Below are 18,612 nucleotides of genomic sequence, written 5' to 3'. Positions count from 1 at the left end.
ATAAATATAACTTGAAGGGGAATCTCGCGCCAGAGAACATATGAATTCAACCACTGTGGGAAATTCACCAAAGTGAAATAAACGCTTCTGATACCCGTTTTTCTCCTGGTGAGTCACCAGGATGAACGACGGGATCCTTTCCTTGTAAATTTTCTGGAGTTACTTTTGCCACGATGAGTGTGTGTAACGCCATGGCGGGGTCGGGGGTGGGAGGGGGGGGGGGGGGCGTCTGGAGAGAGCTCTATTTGGCCAAACGCAGGACGGGTACCATAATTAGGCCATAACACTGCAATATCCCTTGTAATAATTTGTGAAATATGTATATTTTAGGCATTCGAAGAAATAAATTGGAATGGTTTAACAATGACAGATTTATGGGGATTATAAATGGTTGTCTGGAGTTGAAATCTTTTCAGAGTGTGAAATCAGAAAAGACAAAGGACACTTCTTTTCACTTCAGTGACGTTGTTTAACCGCCAATCACTCATTTCACTTCCATCAAACCACTCTGCACTCATTCCTAATAAAACACACAATTCATTGATAAAATATCAGCAAAAGTACTTCTCCTTGTTTGACATACTAGCACCTAGTTTTGACAATGAAAAAGACTGAAAATTCCCCTTTAAAAAAAAGAGGCAGTGCATTATGAACACGCTGCACCTGTCTAGTGTTGCATAGATCTCAGAATTTACACAGTTAACGCTGAATGAGCACAAGGGCGTCGAACTACAGACGGCCGTGAACACATTATACAAACTGAACACAAGCTACAGGACTGATAACAATTTAAAACACAAAATCACAAAAAAAAAAAAAAAAAAAAAAAAAAAAAACAGGACAGAACAGAAGCTAAAACTGCTCTTTGTTTTACATTAAAACACTCGATGTGTGCAACTAGAAAGACGGCGACAATGTGCAAGTCTGGCAGCTTTGAAAACACTGCTGATTAATTCAGAGATGAATGACAGTAAATAAAAACCAAAGTTTAAAACAAATGTTAAAAAAAAAAAAAAAGTTCAACGTGGAAAAGGTAGACTTGCAACTTGTAAATTCCCTGCATCCCCTGATGCCTTATTCTTTTATTAATTTACTGGCATGATTTATTGCTTTTACTCAAAGTTAATGCATTATCTCTGTAAGAAAAGTATATCCTTTTTAATTTTTCCAAATTACAGTCGATATTTTTAAAAACCATATAGTTTTAATATTTATATTATTCTTTTATAACACCAGCCAAGGGTTTCGATAGTTTGTATCAAGTTTAAAAAAGAAAAGGTCTTGAACCTTCTTTAGCCCTTTCTTCAGGTATTTTCACTAATGTTACCCAGAAGTGAAGCTTTAAATGAACCAGATCTATAAATTCTGACAGTAAAATGGGAGGGTTACTCTGTTATCCGTATTGCTTTCTTTTGAAGTAACATTTCCCCCCGAACGTCCACACAGTACGACAAACACAATGAAACAGGTAAAGAACAGAGAATGTCAAAGTGGCACTGTGCGTAAATATGCGGTTCTTTGGAAAGTATTCAAGTATTGATTGTTTTGGGGAACCAGAAATGAACCCGTCTCGTCTACTTTTGCGCCTCTGAGGGATGACGCCGCTCACGTTTCTACCGTTTTGGTTACAGAGACAAAGAAGTGTTGGACATGTCGATGGAGGACATGGACAGATCCAGGCCGTCGACCAAATCTTCGAGGTCGTCGTTTATCACCGCTTCGTCAGAATCAGGAAAACCTGGGGGAATTAAAAAAAAAAAAAAAGTCAACACTGAGGAGGTTTTCCCTGCGTGCTGTGAGAGGTGCTCAGTATGCGGACTGACCGGGGTCCATGACTCTCTGGATGGGTGGAGGTAGAGGAGCTTCCTGAGGCCCGATCGGATCAGAGTCCAGATCTTCATCCTGGACTGGAGGAGCTGCCAAAGCAGCCTGCAAACAATCAGGTCACATGACGCCGTTTGACGACATTAGTGCTGAACTGTCAGTGAAAGAAAGATTATTAGTAATAAACAGCTTTGGTTGGAACAATACTGAGAATATCTACCTCTGTGTAGCCCTGTGGAGAAAGCTCTGGAGAGGGCTCCTCTTCGGGGGGCGAGAGGGCCGGGGGATCTGAGACAGCTGACAGGGCTGGAGGGTCCAGCAGGGTTGGGAGATCCGAGGCAGCTAACAAGGCTGGGGAGTCCGACGAAACCAATGGGGCAGGAGGGTCTGACGGGGCCGGGAGGTCCAACAGGGCTAGGGGGTCCGAGGCAGCTAACAGGGCTGGGGAGTCCGAGGTATCTAACAGGGCTGGGGAGTCCGAGGTAGCTAACAGGACCGGGGAGTCCGAGGTAGCTAACAGGACCGGGGAGTCCGAGGTAGCTAACAGGACCAGGGAGTCCGAGGGGTCCGATGGGGCTGGGGGGTCCGGCTCCTCTTGTGGTACATCGGGGGTTGCAGGGATTCGGTGCAGGTAGCCGTACCCGATGCCGCAACCCAAACTAAGAACCAACATTAAAGGTTCGCAAATTGAATTTCTTAATTATTCATAACAACAGACCACCGGAGTCAAACTGTGTTGCAGCTCACAGGCCACAAAGGGCAAATCTATCCTCAGATGAGCCACGGCAGTGAAATTACTGCATAAGAGGTACAAGTACATTAAAAAAAAGATGTCAAAGTACGTCCCTGCAGGCTAATTATGGCTCAAGAACCATTTCTAATTGTCTCACAGCAGTTATCATGTTTGACTCACTACTGAAAGCTTAAAGCAGCTTTTTACTACTGCATTTAATGTGAGGATGGCTGAATCATCCTGCTGGCTTTGATGGACTGACTGTAGTGTGGCGAGTCGCCTGGCGCTTTGGAAAATAATGGCTACTTCAAAACAGACAGAAGGAAACATAAATATGCTGAAGTAGTATCAAGAAATCAACACTACTTCTTTTGTTGTGTCCCATACCTGCCCTCTCCTCCCCATGAGGCATTGGGTGTGACCACCACCTCCCTGCAGACATCGGTCCGTGTGCTGTACACCAGCAGCTTCAGCGGCTTCCCTTCACGGGCCTCGATCAGCGAGAAGAACTCCTCTGACTGCAGAGCATCAACTCTGAATCAATGTCCGTTTGTCACTCAGAGGTTTCAGATTTCATTTTGTTTCATCTTACGTCCTGCAACAGTTGATCTGCTCCAACGATGTAGTCAGTATGTGGCTGAAGTCCTGCGAGTGCTGCTGGTGAATTGGCCTCCACGTCCTACAGGTAAACACATGGGACTCATTATTATTGTAGGGTTTGGGATTCAAACAGAAGTACATATAGAGCAAAATAAATAAATTCACAAACAGTGGAGGTGGGAGGACTCCACACTGGACACAATTTGAGAACTTTCAGTTACAGAGGATTTTCATATTTTCCGCTCACCAGGACATGCATGATGTTTTCATTGGCTCCTTGGTAGCTGCAGAAGCGAACGCTGGCGCCGAGCAGACCCTGCCCTCCCCACATGTCACTGGGCACCACCTCCAGCTCCCGGACGCTCGTGGTTTTAATGCTGTACACCTCCATCTTCACTGATTTCTCCACGTTGACTTTCAGGAGCTCTTTTAACATGTGATTCTCCTCATTCTGGTGGATACAAGGGAAAGTTTTTTTTAAAAAAAAGGTAAAAGTTTGCAGCAGTTACAACCATTAGTTTGACCTTTTTCTGTTTTATTATGCTGCTGGAAACTACTCATTGGGTATCTTATTCTTCTATGACTGTCTATGAACTTACGAGTCTTTTGGAGTCCAGAGACAGAATGAAGTCAAAGAAAGGCTGGAGTCCGGCCTTTTCCGCAGGTGAATTCGGCTGCACCTGCCAAAATCAACACGAAAAGCTGAACATGGTTTGTTCAATTTTACCATTTCATAAAAATATGTTTTTTAGAACATTAGTGACTGAGAAAAAAAACATGCAATGTTTCTATATTTCCTAAGCGAGAGGTTTGCAAAGTCTGATACTGAGAATTGTTTTTGTTGAGGCTGGAAGAAGCTTCCTAATTCACAACTTGCTTGCTGAATTCCTGGATACCAGTAGGAAGATGATTATGTTATAAAATCTCCATGATGCCTGAGAAATGAGGAAAGATAAGCATAATAATAATAAACTTTATTTATATAGCACCTTTCTAGATCATTATGTCACAAGGTGCTTTACAAAAGCACAAACAACAAGAGCAGAAAGATAACAGTGTTTGCTATTTAAATAATTTGTAATGTTGTAAAACAGACACGTTACATTTCCAGTCGTTAACTTTCATTAAAAAACCCTTAAAGTTTCCCAAACGTTTTTCAATACACTCCTCAGTTATTCTCAATTATCTTATTCATTTAACTGGAAAAAAAAAAAACCTGTTTACATCCATCCTCTGTATTTACTACCAGGGTGTCATCATAAAGGAATATTTTACATCGTTTCAGCTTCTAGCTTTCTGATTTATCCAACAAGCAGTACAAAACGAGGAATAAATTCAAACAGATGCATTTGAAGAGACTATTTAACAACTTTAATGCATCATTTATATGTAATATATTATGTCTATTTCTGAGGTGGTAAGGTTGATGTGCAACCCTGAAACCATTTATTTTCATGAACATGTTTTAAATAATATGTTAAAACTTGGCGGATCCACAATGTTTTTAACCTGTTGGATTGGATATTTGTTGAAATGTCTTAAAGGGAGCTCGGCTGTGCCACCTCACCAGTCTGCTGTTTATCTGTTAGCATCAGTTAGCATCAAGTTAGCACTAAACTACTCAACGGCCGCTTCGTATCAGAGGTCTTACGACGTGAACGTGGTATCCGTACGTCCCTCCTTCGGACACCTCTGAGCTCTGAGATAAACCCATGTTTGTTCACGCCTCCGTCATAAAATGGTAATAAAAGTAAAAAAAAAAAATAAAGACTAGAACAGGCCGTCAGTCTGCAGCCCAGAACCATCGAGTGCCGATATAGTCGAGCAGTGAGCACGCACAGCTCTAATGCGCATGCGCATGTGAGGTAAAGTAAGGAAGCTGTGAGCACTGTGTTATACTAAATAAATCTTTCACATTGTTACATTGAAAGACAAAATGTTAATGAATAGAATCAGGACCTTATAAAACTAGGTGAATTAAAGTTTTGTGGTGGAATCAAATACTCACCACAGTTTTAGGAATGATCTGATCTATTCCATAAGCCAAGAGTCAACTGCACCTCTATTGAGAAAGTTTATGCCTATACCAGTTCCAACAAGCATATTTATGCATAAAATCATTAATGATTAACGAGATCCTCCAAATGCATTTCACAGTTTTTCCCTCTTATCATCATGCATCCACTGCTACCCAATGTTAGTTTTGGTAAACTATTTTAAAACTTTTCACTTGATTGAGTTACAATACATAATTTCCCCTTTTTGTTCCTTCACAAACAATAAGTGATGTAACAAAAGTTCATTCACAGATGTAATAAATACAAAAACTTCACTTTATTTCTCTGGTACAGAAATATTTCAAACAAACTGTTAAACACATGGTGGATGATCCATGGTGAGCCTGGCAGTGATTAAAACTCCTTCACAACCTGGAGAATCAGATCATGCAGATCGTGTGGAAAATGGATAATTTTTTTAAATTAATCATCTTCCTGCAGAATACAGCTGTTTTTAGTGATACCTTGGGACAATGCGCAATGTTGAATTGGCTTCATTGCACCTCCCTTTCATGAATGAATTACATAATTTCCATGTTTCTGAAATAAATAAGGTGAACATGGATATATGAAATTAAATAGAACATCAGTGATCATTTTAAAAGTTTATAAAAATACCCAGAACATATATTAATTAGTCAAGTGTGATTTCATTGAAACAAAGGCAAATCATTTCTTAGGCAATAGAAAAAGTGTTCTGCTTGGTGAAAATATGCTATCAATCATTCTTTGTACATTAACATAACTTTACACAAACACGTGAAACCAGTGCTGTTTACATCTCATTCTCTCACAGAGCCTTGTGTTGCATCACAGAGACGGTGGAAATGTGCTACAAAAGCTGTGTGCCGGCGACTGAGTAAATCTGCTCTGTGCTCGGTTCGGTCAGGCCGATGAGAGACTCCAGGAGTTGTGTGCTCGACTCGTATGACGGCCGGCTGAAAGCGCTGAACAGCTGGAGGTGCTGAAAACTGTCCGTGTGTCTGTGTCCCTTGAAAGAGCTGTGCATTGGTCCAGAGGGGTAGTCGCTGTCGAAGAACTCCAGGTCAGAGCCGGACGACAGACTCAGGTCCATGTATGCGCCTAAGGAATAGTCCAGACTGGGAGAGGGAGTCCTGGGGAAGTCCTGCAAGGAGTCGTCTTCAAAGATGTCTCGGGCCTGATTCGCGTTCTCCTCGAGGTAACCAGTCACCGAGGTCCAGCCGGTGCCGTCGGTGAACAAGTCGTCTGTCCGTGGTCCCACTGTGTCTGCAGAGCTGCTACTGTCACCTGTGTGTCTCCGGTGGCTGCACGAAGAGTACTTATTGTTTTTACAGTCACAGAGAGAACGCGCATGTGTCGGTCCTCCATCGACCTCCAGAAGCGTCTCGCTGATGTATCGTCCCGTGTCGGAGTCAGAGGAGGAGGAGAACTCGGTCATGTCGCTGCCGCAGCTGCTCTCCTCCTCCACCAGACACTCTGGGATGAAATGGAAGGAAGGCGTAGGAGGCATGGTGAGAGGGAGGCCGTCTTCCTCCAGCGCAAACCCAAATGGACAGCAGCTGTCTGGGGCGTCCTGCTTGGAGGGATCCTCGTACTCCTGGAGCTCCTCTGGAGGTTCGGACTGGCTCTCTGGGGTCCGGGTCTCGTCGTGCAGCGTGGTCTGCAGCTCAAGCCTCATGAGGGTGTGAATGTAGTGAGTCTGCACACGCCTGGAGTCGAACTCGATGCGTCCCTGAGTGTTTCCACAGCTGTCTTTAGAGCATCCACATGGGAAGCTGGAGCGGTCGACCTGTGTGGATACAAATGACAGTATTTTTTTTTTTTCAATCATTGCTTTTAATCTTTGCTGTAATGTGTGTGTGGGTGAAACGCTGGTTTGTACCTGACACTTGATGCCTGCCAGACTGCAGGCGCAGGTCTCCGGTTCGCAGAAGCCCTGGCAGTCACACCCACAGGCCTCTCTGGAGAGTCGCAGGGCGTGAAGCTGCCTCTTCTCCTCCCGGTCGATGTGCTTCACCCCGGCGGCCTGCAGGAGGGCCTGTCGCTGTTTGGAGGAGAACGGCTGGAGGAATCCCCGATTGTCCGCCTCGGCGTCGCTCACATGCACGCCGGCGTCTTCGTCCGGGACCTGGTCCACGGTGAGCACGTCCGCCTCTCGCTGGTCGACGGCCCCACTGGTGACCAGCTGGAATGAACACGGCAGATAAAGTCGGGGATCGCCGCACAGACGGGCCGTGCAAAGCGGCGGATTCCGGCACACTCACTTTCTTTTTGAACGCCTCCAGCCTCTCCTCTCTCGCCCTCTCCCTCAGCCGCTCTCTCCGCCTGTGCTGCTGTTCCAGCGCGTGATCTGCCACGGTGTACCTCTGGAGGGCGCTGTGCTTTCGCGCCATGCCCAGGGTGGCGCCGCCACGGCCGGGCACGCTGGTGAAGCCCTGGCAGCGTGGGAAACTGAACACCGTCACCTGGTGGAAGCGCACGCTGCAGCGGGCGCCCGTGCGCTCATGCCTCTTCAGGATGGACCGACCTGAAACAGAAGCACATTAACAGAGGAGCCCTTAAGTAAACGTTTACAGAGTATCTGATCATGACAACGCACTGTGGATGTGTGAGAATCCAACAAAGCCTGTTCTGAACTCATGTCTGTTGCCTCGAGGCAAATAATCAGGCATTAAAAAAGGACAAGCAGCAAAAGCAGGTCACACTTATTTGAGGAGTTCAATCCTCCTTCATGATCCTTTCTAACTACAGATACCTTTACAACGCAGTCACATACACAGAGGACTTAATACCAAACCATTAGAGTACTATTTCTTTTTTTCCCTCTGTTCAGGACTTGGAAAAAGTCACTGTTGCATTTATTAACACTTTTCCAGACAAGCCCATATTTTCAAACTACTCTTATCCATATTTGTTATCATCTGCCACCTTTGTCTTGAACAGAACTTTGCTCAGAGTCGACTGTTTGTTATATAATTTAACAGGTTTGACTTGAAATTCACAAGACTACTTCCAGCTACAGAGTCAGGTACTGCAGGAGTGTTTTCAGCCCCAGCTCAGCTTTACGCGAGATTCTCAGAAATGCTTTGTAAACGCCAGCTCTGAAACACGAGCCAGACTTTGTAGGTCTGTGGGTGGCCACTAGAGGACACACTGCAGGTTCCTCGCCACAGTAGTTTGTGTCAACAGCTGAGCACATGTGGAAAGGAAATACCAAGAAAGAGGCCTGCAGCGGCACAGGACAGACGAGAACAGGGAGGGACGAGCACGTACAACAGCAGCTCGCTGCTGTCATTTAGAGTCGACAGACTCTTTCTGGAGGTGCAGTCTGGGATTCAATGTAAAGGTTTTGGCCTCAACAAAGTGTCTGACCTTCACACCCAGCTGAAGCTGAGCTCTGGCTGTGAAAGCCAGCAAACAACCGACAGCAGCTGACGGAGCTCGGTTCAGCTGCTGTGTGTCCGAACGTTCATACTGTGTGTGTGTGTGTGTGTCCAACTGGCGAGATCGCTCTGAACTTTAAGGAAATCCTGAGTCCAGTCTCTGGTGGTGTCCTTGCTGAGTTAAAGAAAGTTGTGTTTTTATGTTAAATCGAATAACTGTTGCATGTTTTCCTGTGACCCCTCCCTTCACAGATCACTCGGCAGATCTTCTGTCACACCCACCTTCTCCAAGCCAATGAACTCCAAATTAACCCAATAGATGGACTGAGCAGCTTTTTTTTTTTTTTTTTCACAAAATCTACAATTACAAAGTGATCCTGAACACAACAGAGCCTGTTGTTACGGCCTATGACTGTGTGTGTGTGTGTGCATATTAAGTGTATTTTCATCAGCTTTTTCTGGAAGAATTTTGCACATGCAGCTACACTTCAGGACTGCTCTGCATTTTTCATCACTTTGAGCGCCACAACTGATCTGAATCACACCATTTGACATGACTTGTTTAAACCCAACCTGCTATTCAAATGGTTTCCGAAGCTTCCTGTTGGCCAGGCAAATGACCAGCGACACGGCTGGGCGCGCTTTTCACAGGAGACTCGTCCTCTGTGTTTTATCTCTCAGGTTAGGTTTTCCTATCAGTCGGTCGTAACTGCTGCGGCAGGGCGATAAGAGACACTTCTATAAAACTCTGATGTGAAAGGAAAAGTGGGCAGATATGGGAGGTGTCTGCATTATTTGAAAGTTAGGGGAAACATGAAGGAGTGGTTGCAGGTTTTTTTTAAGACTTACTCGGCAGAGTGTTGGGTAAAGAAGGACTGTGAGGTCTGAAACCTCGGGTCTCAGATGAGATGTTCTCCCCGTCCGACTCCCACTCCGAGGAGGCCGGGGAGGAGAGCGATGATGGAAACGAGGAGGAGGAGGAGGAGGAGGAGGAGGAAGGGTAGCAGGGATACTCGTCGACCTCTGCAAACTTCCTCTTCACGGTGCCTCTCATCGTTTGGCTGTTGTGGTTAATATACATTCTGAAAAACACGACACAAGGGTCAAAACTAACGCGCCACAAGATTAATAACAGCCAGCATGAAAATTATCAATAAAAACTTCAATATCGAACATCTGTTGTTCTTAATTTGTCCACTGGGAGGAACATAACATAACACCACCCATGACTGAAAAACAGAAGCAGGTAATGCAGATATTACTGTGCTCCTTCTTTTTGCTGCTGCCCCATTAAGATCCTGGTTAAAAAAAAAAAAAAAAAAACCTGGCTGTAAATACTCATCAATAATCCAACAGGAAAAAGTCGTGCATTGTTGCATAGTGAGCGTTGAGCCAAAGGTTCTGATTCTGATACTGTAAATCCAGACAGTAACAGTTCAGAAAGAAAGAAAGAGAATGGTGTGTTTTCATGTGTGTTTGAGGGAGGAACACAGCAGCTTTTGAGAGGACTCACAGATCTTTCATGCTAAAAGCTCACGAAGCGACTTGTCGAGCCGGTTTCTTTCCACAAGTTTGCTTAGGCTGATTACAATTTGATCCCGATTGTCCAACAAATTCATGTTTCATAAGTGTTCAAACATGCACCGAGGTCCGACTTTCATTTCCAACCAGCTGAACACTTGAGAGAGCTTTAAATATATATATATATGAAAAACTCCTCTTTTCCCCACAGAGTAATTAACATTCCTGTGATTCCTCGAGTTTTCGGAGAAGAATATGTGGAAACGACCGACCACAGCTTGAAGGCTGGGGCTCTGCAGTGGTTCAAGTGGCTGCTATTTTTAGACCTGAGCACGGAAAATAAATCCTAACATGAGTATTATTAGGGAATCGGTGACGCTTTGCAAAACTATTGAAAAAGAGTGTGGCGTGAACAGAGAAACTGTTTGATCAGAGAACATGTAGTAGTTTAAATGATTATTCTTTAGCTTGGTAGATCAGGAGGTAACTTTTAAAGATGCATACTACATTTCCTGACAGAGTAAAATGTTCAGTCTAATCCAATCACAGCCCTTTAACCAGAGCATGTTGTCAACATCATAATGTAACAGTAGCATGAAACCTGACCTGGATATTTAGACTGAACTTCCGCAGACACAGCGGCAGTAATCACATATCCCACATGAAACCTGTGAAAGTGAAACAATGAGAGGCTGGATTCTGACGGTGCCTTGCCCTGCTGCACAGTCAGTCAGGGTTCACTACAGGGGGGGGCTTCTGACTCTCTGCTGTAAGCAAATACCTGAAAGCAGTGAGGCGGTGCACACTTCCTGGAGCCATCAGCGAATATGAGTGACAGCTCTTGTGCCACTGGACTGTTTACACAGCGGAGGCATCTGCAACTGCGACTCTCTGCTCAAAAAACCTTTGCAGGGAGATTTATCAACTCCTAAAAATACATCAAGATGTGATGTCTAATGAATACGGCAGAGCTCTGTTATTCCAGACACTTTCTTGTCCCAGTTATATCACATTTATTACACTGACAATGTGACAGAGCAGAAAGCCTTAACTGTACGTCTAGGTATCCACTGAGAGCGCATCAATAATTTAAAGGTTCAAAGCAGCGGCAGCTCGTGGTGCACGTGCGCGTTCACGTGAAGCAGATGGGATGGGGTGTGTGTGTGTGTGTGGGGGGGGGGGGGGGGGCACTGTGCTAACACACTGACAACAGACACGTTACTGGGGGTGTTGGAGGAAAGTGACCAACATGAAGCACAGTAATCTGACTATTGTGTTCACAGTTTAGATCCCTGCAGGAATGTTACACGGATGTGACACAAAGGTGCTTTTTTTTTTTTTGAGGGGGGGGGGGGTGGAAGAGTGCAGGAGTCGTTTCCTGTTTCTCCTAATAACAGTCATTAGACAGCTGACCTCTTCACCCCCAGACACACACGCTGCCCCTCACAATGACAACACTGTTCCCCCGCTGCAGAAAACACTCCACCGGTCCCATGTACAGCAAACTTCAGCTGCCACACACACACACACACACACACACACACACACACACACACACACACACACACACACACACACACAGTTACAAACTTTCCTCCTCGAGTAAGATACAGAAAATCCCTTCACAAGTGCTTCAGAAACACAGTAACATTAGAAAAAAAAAAACAATGACAGTTCAGTTCAAAGCAAAGCTTCACCAATGTAATAAACACACAAATACAACGTATTACTGGCCAAACTAAATATAAAATAAGTGACTTCGTTCGAGATTTACTCACCAAAAAGTAGAGGGCAGCATGACAGACGAGGAGCAGGACGCTGAGGGAAGTTCCAGCTCGCGTCCTCGGGGCTGCCAGCTGAGCATTGTGTGTCCTCCTGTGTTTATGTGAAGCTACACAGTACTACCAGTGTGTACATAAGAGCTGGGAGCTCACAAAGACGCACAGCCCAACGTCAAGATGGTTCACCCCTCATGCTGGGAGCGGAGGACGATGCGCATGCGCAGTAGCCTCAGCACAGCCATCGGAAAGCAGGTAATGAAAAGGGCATTTAAAACTTCGCCGTTTGTTTTCATTTATTTCATGATTATGCCAGCAGGGCAATGGTTTGCCATCAAATCAGCTCCTAAACAATCAGGTTCAGAAATGGGCAATTTCTTATTTTGTCGTTTGTGTCACCACATTCTGTCTGTTTTGAATTTCATTTCCCACATCACAAAGCACTTTATCAATATTGTCTTGGTTATTGGGTTCAACCTTTTGTTTCTCTGTAGCCCCCACAGTTTTAAAAAGTCGCATACCCCTCTCTCAGATCTTTGATTCACAAAAATATTAATGAATTGGGGTCTGGGATGGTTGACATGTGTTATTTATAGTGGGTTGAGAACGCAGCAGCTGTACTGTGATAAAGATATCTTAGTTTTATGCCACAGCAACGAAAGTGTAATCACCACATCATGCGTTTTTGTTCTGTTTCCGGAGAGTACACAGATTTCCGTCATTACTCCAGACAGAAATGACATAAATACACAGTGTTATTAGCACCTGCATTATGTTGTGTTGCGGTGATTTAATTTGCATTTGAGTTCCGTCATTGGACTGAAAGCTATCATTTAATCTAATTATCAGGGCACTTAAAAAAAAAAAAAACCTCCAGAAAGATGAATCTTTTATCGGGGTCTTCAAGGCTTGATAATGACTGCATTCTGGCCGACAGACGCCACGAGGAGCCGGGGCCGGACGCCTCTTGCTGGGTGCGCGTGCTCTCTGTGCGTGTGTCCTGACGCAGACGGTGACGCGCGGAGGCGGGAGACGCTGCCCACAGATTCCTGTCTGACACACGGCGCTGTTACCGCTGCTGATCTGCTGGTAAATGAGTAACCTTTAAACCTCCAGCTGGTTATTTACTTTTCAAATCAGACAACACTGGAAAATGACACATGCGAAGTCCCACCGAGCAATTATGTTAACAGTTTTACAACTTTGATGTGTTTATGAACTAATGCCACATCAATTCAAGAAGTTTTTAAAAAAACAACAACAGCACAATTACATCTAATGAAATGTAATTCAGTGTCAATGGCGTTTTGACACGATCTCTTTGCCTTTCATGTCTCTAAATTACCTTCTAACCTATTATAAAATTGGGGTCAGACGCTTATTAAAGGTGACACACTCTCTTTGGTATCCATGTTGTCTCACTGGAATGTGACTGCTGGTAATATTGCTGTTTCTCAGTTGTGATGACTGTTCAAAGACACTCCCGAACTCCAGGAAGCTTCCCACAATGGCAAAGGAATTCAGTTCCCTGTTTAATGCTACATTCATTTGAACTGACATGAAACTACTCTAACAGATCATTTATTACTTTGAAGTAACCCAGATGTACTTATTATGATTTCAGCCAGAAAGATGTGAATAAGAAAACTAAAGCAACTGTGTCTTTTAAAAATAAGTTGCTCTGCATCTTTGGCAAAAGTGCATCAAACGCACTAATACCTAAATGTCTGTTGGTCCAAATACTGTGGCCAGAGGAGGGACTGCTTGTCTCGACCTCAGCACTCATGTGGAAGTGTGTTATGAGAGTCTGACCCACTTTGGCTGGGAGCACTACAGTGCACTGCGTGTGTGTCTGTGTTTCTCTTGCGCTAACCTGCATGGGGACTGAACGCCAGGGAGTCGGTGCACGGCGGAAAATGATCAAGATCAGAGTAGAGAAGCAGCTCATGAATAACCAAGATTTATCTTTCATGCAAGAACTGAAAGATTCTTATTTATAAGACAGATTTGTGTGAGTGTGTTCGGTACTGATCCATTGTTTGAAATCACGGTCCGACTTTTCAACACATGATCAAAGTGCTACGTGATGCTTCTGTGTTATTTATAGAACAATCACACTGCTTGGACAAAAATACATTTGTGCAATACTGTTGGAGTTTCCTGTTCCTTGGTGCATGCTGTTGCCACGCGCAGGGTTGTCATGTCTTTCGAGGGCTGAGCCTTCTGAGGCCACTTAAGTGCACAGATAAATGAGAAAGAGATGAGTCACGGAGCGAGATTAATATTTCATATGACGATCAGTTATGGTTTAGTTTCTACTGGGAACATGCGTCTCATTTTGTCACAGGTTTTTGTGTTTATTTAGTTTCTCACTGCAGGCATCAAGCTGTAAACGGATAAAGACTCTCAGCCTTTTTTTTTTTGTGCTTAGAGTTGTTTCACATGTCATGTAAATAACACTGAAATGACATATGGCACCTCAGTGAGAATGTATTATTTCCTTAACAATGTCATGCACTTATATTCTGTGCCTGAAAGGTGTTCCAGTGAGAGCAAAACATTACCGAGCTTTCAGTCCACGATCCACGTTACATAACCTATAGTTAACCCACATTCTGGCCGCCTCTCAGGTTGCTGCCACTGGCTCTTGTGGCCCCATTTTTTTTTTTTTTTTTTTCTCAGTCAAGCTATGCCAGTGATGGCCCACATTCAGCCATATACTGACAGAGTTTGACAAAGCTTCAGGCGTGTGAAACTGCCCCAGTTCCTCCTTCCGCCCCCGTGGACACCATCTCAGGGATCTACCCCTCTCACAGACCACGCTCATCTTCCTGGATTTCAGAGGAAGCGTCAGGTGACAGACAGTTGACAGATAGATAAATAGATAGACGAAGCCTTACTTTACATCACATCCTGAAAAGTGTGACTCACACATTATTAAGCTGTTTTTTTTTTTTTTAATAGATCCATTGATGTCATATTTTCACTGTCGTCACCAAGAACAAATATAGACCAGTCTCTTCTTTTTTAGCGTGAAGGCAGTGAATCATTACAATAACCTTCATCATCATCATCATCATCATCATGAACGGCAGCAGAGTGATGGTCACCCTCGTCAGCTTTGGCAGCATCTTCACGCCCATGACTGCATGTCGCCCAGTTCTCTGCCTCACTCGTCTCTCCAGCGTCGGTCTCTCTGTGTTTAGAGTGGTTTCCATCAGAGCTGTGTTCTTTCAACAGGCTGAGACGCACTTTTTAAGAGAGGCGTCCAGGGAATGGCATTTCAAATCCATTATTGACCTTTGACCCTTTATATGAATAATAACCAGCCTGTGAGATAGCAGGACCCCTCAAATCCATCAAATTATAAATACTTAATTTGCCTACAGAATACACAGCATGCATAGAGATATATTGACATTGACTTAATGCAGATTAAATTTACCGTGTGTGTGAGAGAGATTGACTGTGTTGATCCTTGAACAAGAGTAAAAAGTGTCACACTAAATATTAATATAGTGACACCTGGGAAAACCCAGGTCAGTGTTTTTTAAATGCATCTTTTGAGGCTTTTTACTGAGAATTGACGTTCAAATTTAAACTTTTGGGAAATGAATGAAGATCAGATAAACAAGTCATGTGAGAATGGAATGTGTGAATTTGCAATAATAATAATAATAAAAAAAGGTTGTGTCCTGTCAAAGAATAATCCCTTCACTGAAACTTTAAATGCGTGTTGTGAATAAAAGCCTATTTAAACATCTGTTCTAAACTATACATGATTTTTTTTAAATTGTAGAGCGTAATTAAAATAATTATCATAAATCTATATTCTTCTTGATCTGAGAAAGCAGTCATGATACAGAATGATTGACTGATGGGAAAAAACTCCATATCCAACAGACAGAAATCTAATTAAAAAAAAAAAAACTACATGACCTCAGTTGTTACTGTTGTTTGCATTATTACATCTTGTTGCACAATTGTAAAAATAACCTTAAAAAAAGCTTTCAATTTTTTTGTATTCAACTGTGCTACCAAAGTAAGATAAAGTGAAAATATGCCATCAGATAAAGACTTCAGGTGAAATTTCAGCGTGGTGAGACCTTAAGTGACGGGTTAACTGCCGTCCCTTTGTGTGTGTTTGTGTTTGTGTGTGTGTGTGTGTGTATGTACAGTTATCAGCTCAGGGAGCGACACCAGAGAGCTTCCTGCCACGCTGTAATGGCAGCCGTTGGCCTTTTGCCACATGCAACAGCCTGAAACTAGTGAGTTCAGCTGATTTGCTTCAGTATTGCAATATGGAAAGCTTATGCACACACTGAGATGAGCCTGGATGTACTGCTCAAGTGTTGTTGTTGTTGTTGTTTACATTTTCACAACAGATGTTAACTTGCAGTTTGTTTGCAAGACGCCGCTCCTCGGAGAGAAAGTAGGTTTCACAACCAGCGTTCAACCGACGCGGTCTTATCTGATGCAGCATGTGAGCCGCTCGTGCCTCGATGGCAGAGCAGCTGTATGGCTGACTTTGACGTTCCCTCCTCAGCAGCGGCTCTCTCGTCATCAGGAGAGTTGTGGTGACCTTTCTCACAAACCTACAGACTTGCTTGGATCGGCTGCGTCGGACGGATCGCTTCACGTTCGCGATCGGGCGGGTTCACTATGCGTTCACAGTCGCAGGCTGTAAAAGCTGTGCACGAGGGAGAGTGTGTGTGTGTGTGTGTGTGTGTGGCGCTCCAGCCCGGTGCACTGAGCTGCTGGTGCTGGCTGGCTGTCACATGTGGCTCCATGTGAGGCTCTCCAGCAGGAGCAGCAGCAGCAGCAGCAGGGGGAAGGAGGCTTGCTCTGTTCTCAGCTGTTCAGGCCAGTACTGCCTGTTCTGTGGAGCTGTGTGGGTGAGACTGTAACCCCCCCCTCTCCCTCCCCTTCTCCCCCTCTACGTCGCCTACAAGCTCAATCACTCACTGATTGCCTCTCTCTTCTCTCATCGCAGCTGGCAAAACACGCATTAACGGCTGACAGCACAGCTGTCAGGCACAGGATGGAATCCTCTCATTGATTTTTGACCCACGCCGCTTCTTGCTCCGTTTGTTCAGAGCATTGATATGTACAGCGATTATGTTCACGGTCCTTTATTTTCTCATTCTGGGGCTGAATTCTCCTCTAAGTGTCAGGCTGACTGTAATGTACTGCTTTATCAGCAATCCAGTGTCTGAGTACTGTTAAAGGGAAAGTAAACAGGGAACTGAATGTTGCTTTGGCACCATCTTCTGGTGTCAGGCTGATAGTAGGACTCAAGTTTTTCTCTTTAAAGTTTTATTTTAGTTGATATGAATGAATTCCTTTGTCCACTGGAGCACTTCAATAAGTCATCTTACATCCAGCACTCCAGTCACACCGATTTATTTTAAATTCAGACACATGTTCTGGATTAAAAATAAGAAATGTTTGATTCTCTAAACGCTGAGTCTGCAAACAGTTGTAGAAAAAAAATGCAAACTTTGGACTCAATGCTGTCGTGACTGCGCAACATGCAGAGTGGTTTAATTTATGCGTGCGTGCCAAAACTACTAACGTATAGAATAACAGGGTGGTATCTGTTTAGTCTGTATGGGTAACAGCGTCTTGAAGGGTTAGATATCACAATCACACAACTTTGCTATCGTTGTCAATGAATCCGGTCCTTGGATCTTGACTGTAAAAAGTACAGACTGAAACACTGCGATTTGTTTCTTTTTGAGTACCTGAACAGTCACATCTGTCATTTGAAGGGTTGGTTAACTCAAAGAAGAGCTCTACATGTATACAGATGTTGGATCCTGTGTGGAGTTTGCATGTTCTCCCTGTCATGCATTTGAGTTTGACTGGTCCACTGTTAGAATCCACATCATTCAGCCCCACATCAGCGCAGACTCGCCGTCGGCCTCTGCAGCGCGCTGGCCAGGCGGCAGTAGCAGTTTGACACATTATCGTCCGTTTTAGCGCACGGAGGAAGGATGTCGTGTGAGGCGAACAAATGTGACTGGAACTAAAGTGACAGCAGCTCACATGCGAAGTGCAAATAAAAAGGCCTGCTGCCGTTTCTGACCCGGGATACAGTGACAGAGCCGCTATGAGGGGAATCTCACCGTCGACGTTTGACAGAATCAGCTGTCACAGCGCACACACACACACATCCACGGCGGGCGTGTTTGAATGTGTCACCCTGTCAGCACTGCCTCTATCATTTCATTATTGATGTATGTTTCTCAGAGTTTATTTCTAGATCTGTGCATTTTGATCAGACCTCTTTGCTTCAAGACTTTGCAGTTTTACCAGGTCTCAGAATCGCCGGGTGTTATAAGTGTAGTATTCCGGAAGCTTTGAATCACAAGGTGTAAAAGGACTTTGACCTGTGGAAATTGCTGTGTCTTGTGAGAGATGATCCTCAATCACAAGTCAGGGAGAAAGGCGAAGATGCAACTGTGACTTGTTCTTCCTCTCAGGTATGGATGCATTTCAGTTTTATCTTGCAGAAAGAACAATATCTAAATTACATTTGCTAGTTGTACATAGAGAAAATGAGCAAGTTTTATTGACAGTAAACAGTAGTTATGTATTTTTTCCCTGAAAAATCTAAATGTATTTTTTTTCTATTTCTTATAAGTGGCTTATAAAATAATTCTTTATGTTCAGAGAAAATGTTTGCATGAGATAAAGAGGTAGATCATATAAGTTTATTCTTCTTTCTTCTC

At 44.0% G+C, this 18,612-nt stretch overlaps 2 protein-coding genes across 2 annotated transcripts; both read right to left on the bottom strand.

Annotated features, from left to right (window-relative positions):
• Positions 1-866: 866 nt before the first annotated feature.
• LOC115406067 (Golgi reassembly-stacking protein 1-like) lies at positions 867-4,928 on the bottom strand. The gene is made up of 8 exons (XM_030115958.1): positions 4,809-4,928; positions 3,757-3,837; positions 3,405-3,608; positions 3,150-3,236; positions 2,945-3,075; positions 2,045-2,483; positions 1,824-1,929; positions 867-1,738 (listed from the first exon to the last, which is right to left on the bottom strand). Exons 1-8 carry the CDS (start codon positions 4,869-4,871, stop codon positions 1,626-1,628), a joined length of 1,224 nt encoding a protein of 407 aa, XP_029971818.1. The 5' UTR covers positions 4,872-4,928; the 3' UTR covers positions 867-1,625.
• A 544-nt stretch (positions 4,929-5,472) lies between these two features.
• Positions 5,473-12,005, bottom strand: LOC115406060 (cysteine/serine-rich nuclear protein 1-like). The gene is made up of 5 exons (XM_030115948.1): positions 11,879-12,005; positions 9,429-9,661; positions 7,461-7,723; positions 7,079-7,381; positions 5,473-6,985 (listed from the first exon to the last, which is right to left on the bottom strand). The coding sequence occupies exons 2-5, from the start codon at positions 9,658-9,660 to the stop codon at positions 6,047-6,049; spliced, it is 1,737 nt and encodes a 578-aa protein (XP_029971808.1). The 5' UTR covers position 9,661; positions 11,879-12,005; the 3' UTR covers positions 5,473-6,046.
• Positions 12,006-18,612: the final 6,607 nt, after the last annotated feature.

The sequence above is a fragment of the Salarias fasciatus genome, chromosome 18 (genome assembly GCF_902148845.1).
Source record: "Salarias fasciatus chromosome 18, fSalaFa1.1, whole genome shotgun sequence".
NCBI classification, from domain to species: Eukaryota; Metazoa; Chordata; class Actinopteri; order Blenniiformes; family Blenniidae; genus Salarias; species Salarias fasciatus.
This window is presented reverse-complemented; position numbering and strand designations above follow the sequence as displayed.

What these genes read in the sequence shown, in the direction of transcription:
- LOC115406067 (XM_030115958.1), bottom strand. Translation starts at nt 4,871, where the DNA reads ATGGGTTTATCTCAGAGCTCAGAGGTGTCCGAAGGAGGGACGTACGGA. An exon ending in ACGGATACCACGTTCACGTC is followed by an intron (nt 3,838 to 4,808) that starts GTAAGACCTCTG and finishes TGATTTTGGCAG; the next exon opens with GTGCAGCCGAATTCACCTGC. An exon ending in CTCTGGACTCCAAAAGACTC is followed by an intron (nt 3,609 to 3,756) that starts GTAAGTTCATAG and finishes TGTATCCACCAG; the next exon opens with AATGAGGAGAATCACATGTT.
- LOC115406060 (XM_030115948.1), bottom strand. Translation starts at nt 9,660, where the DNA reads ATGTATATTAACCACAACAGCCAAACGATGAGAGGCACCGTGAAGAGG. An exon ending in TGGAGGCGTTCAAAAAGAAA is followed by an intron (nt 7,382 to 7,460) that starts GTGAGTGTGCCG and finishes TGTTCATTCCAG; the next exon opens with CTGGTCACCAGTGGGGCCGT. An exon ending in TGGCAGGCATCAAGTGTCAG is followed by an intron (nt 6,986 to 7,078) that starts GTACAAACCAGC and finishes GTATCCACACAG; the next exon opens with GTCGACCGCTCCAGCTTCCC.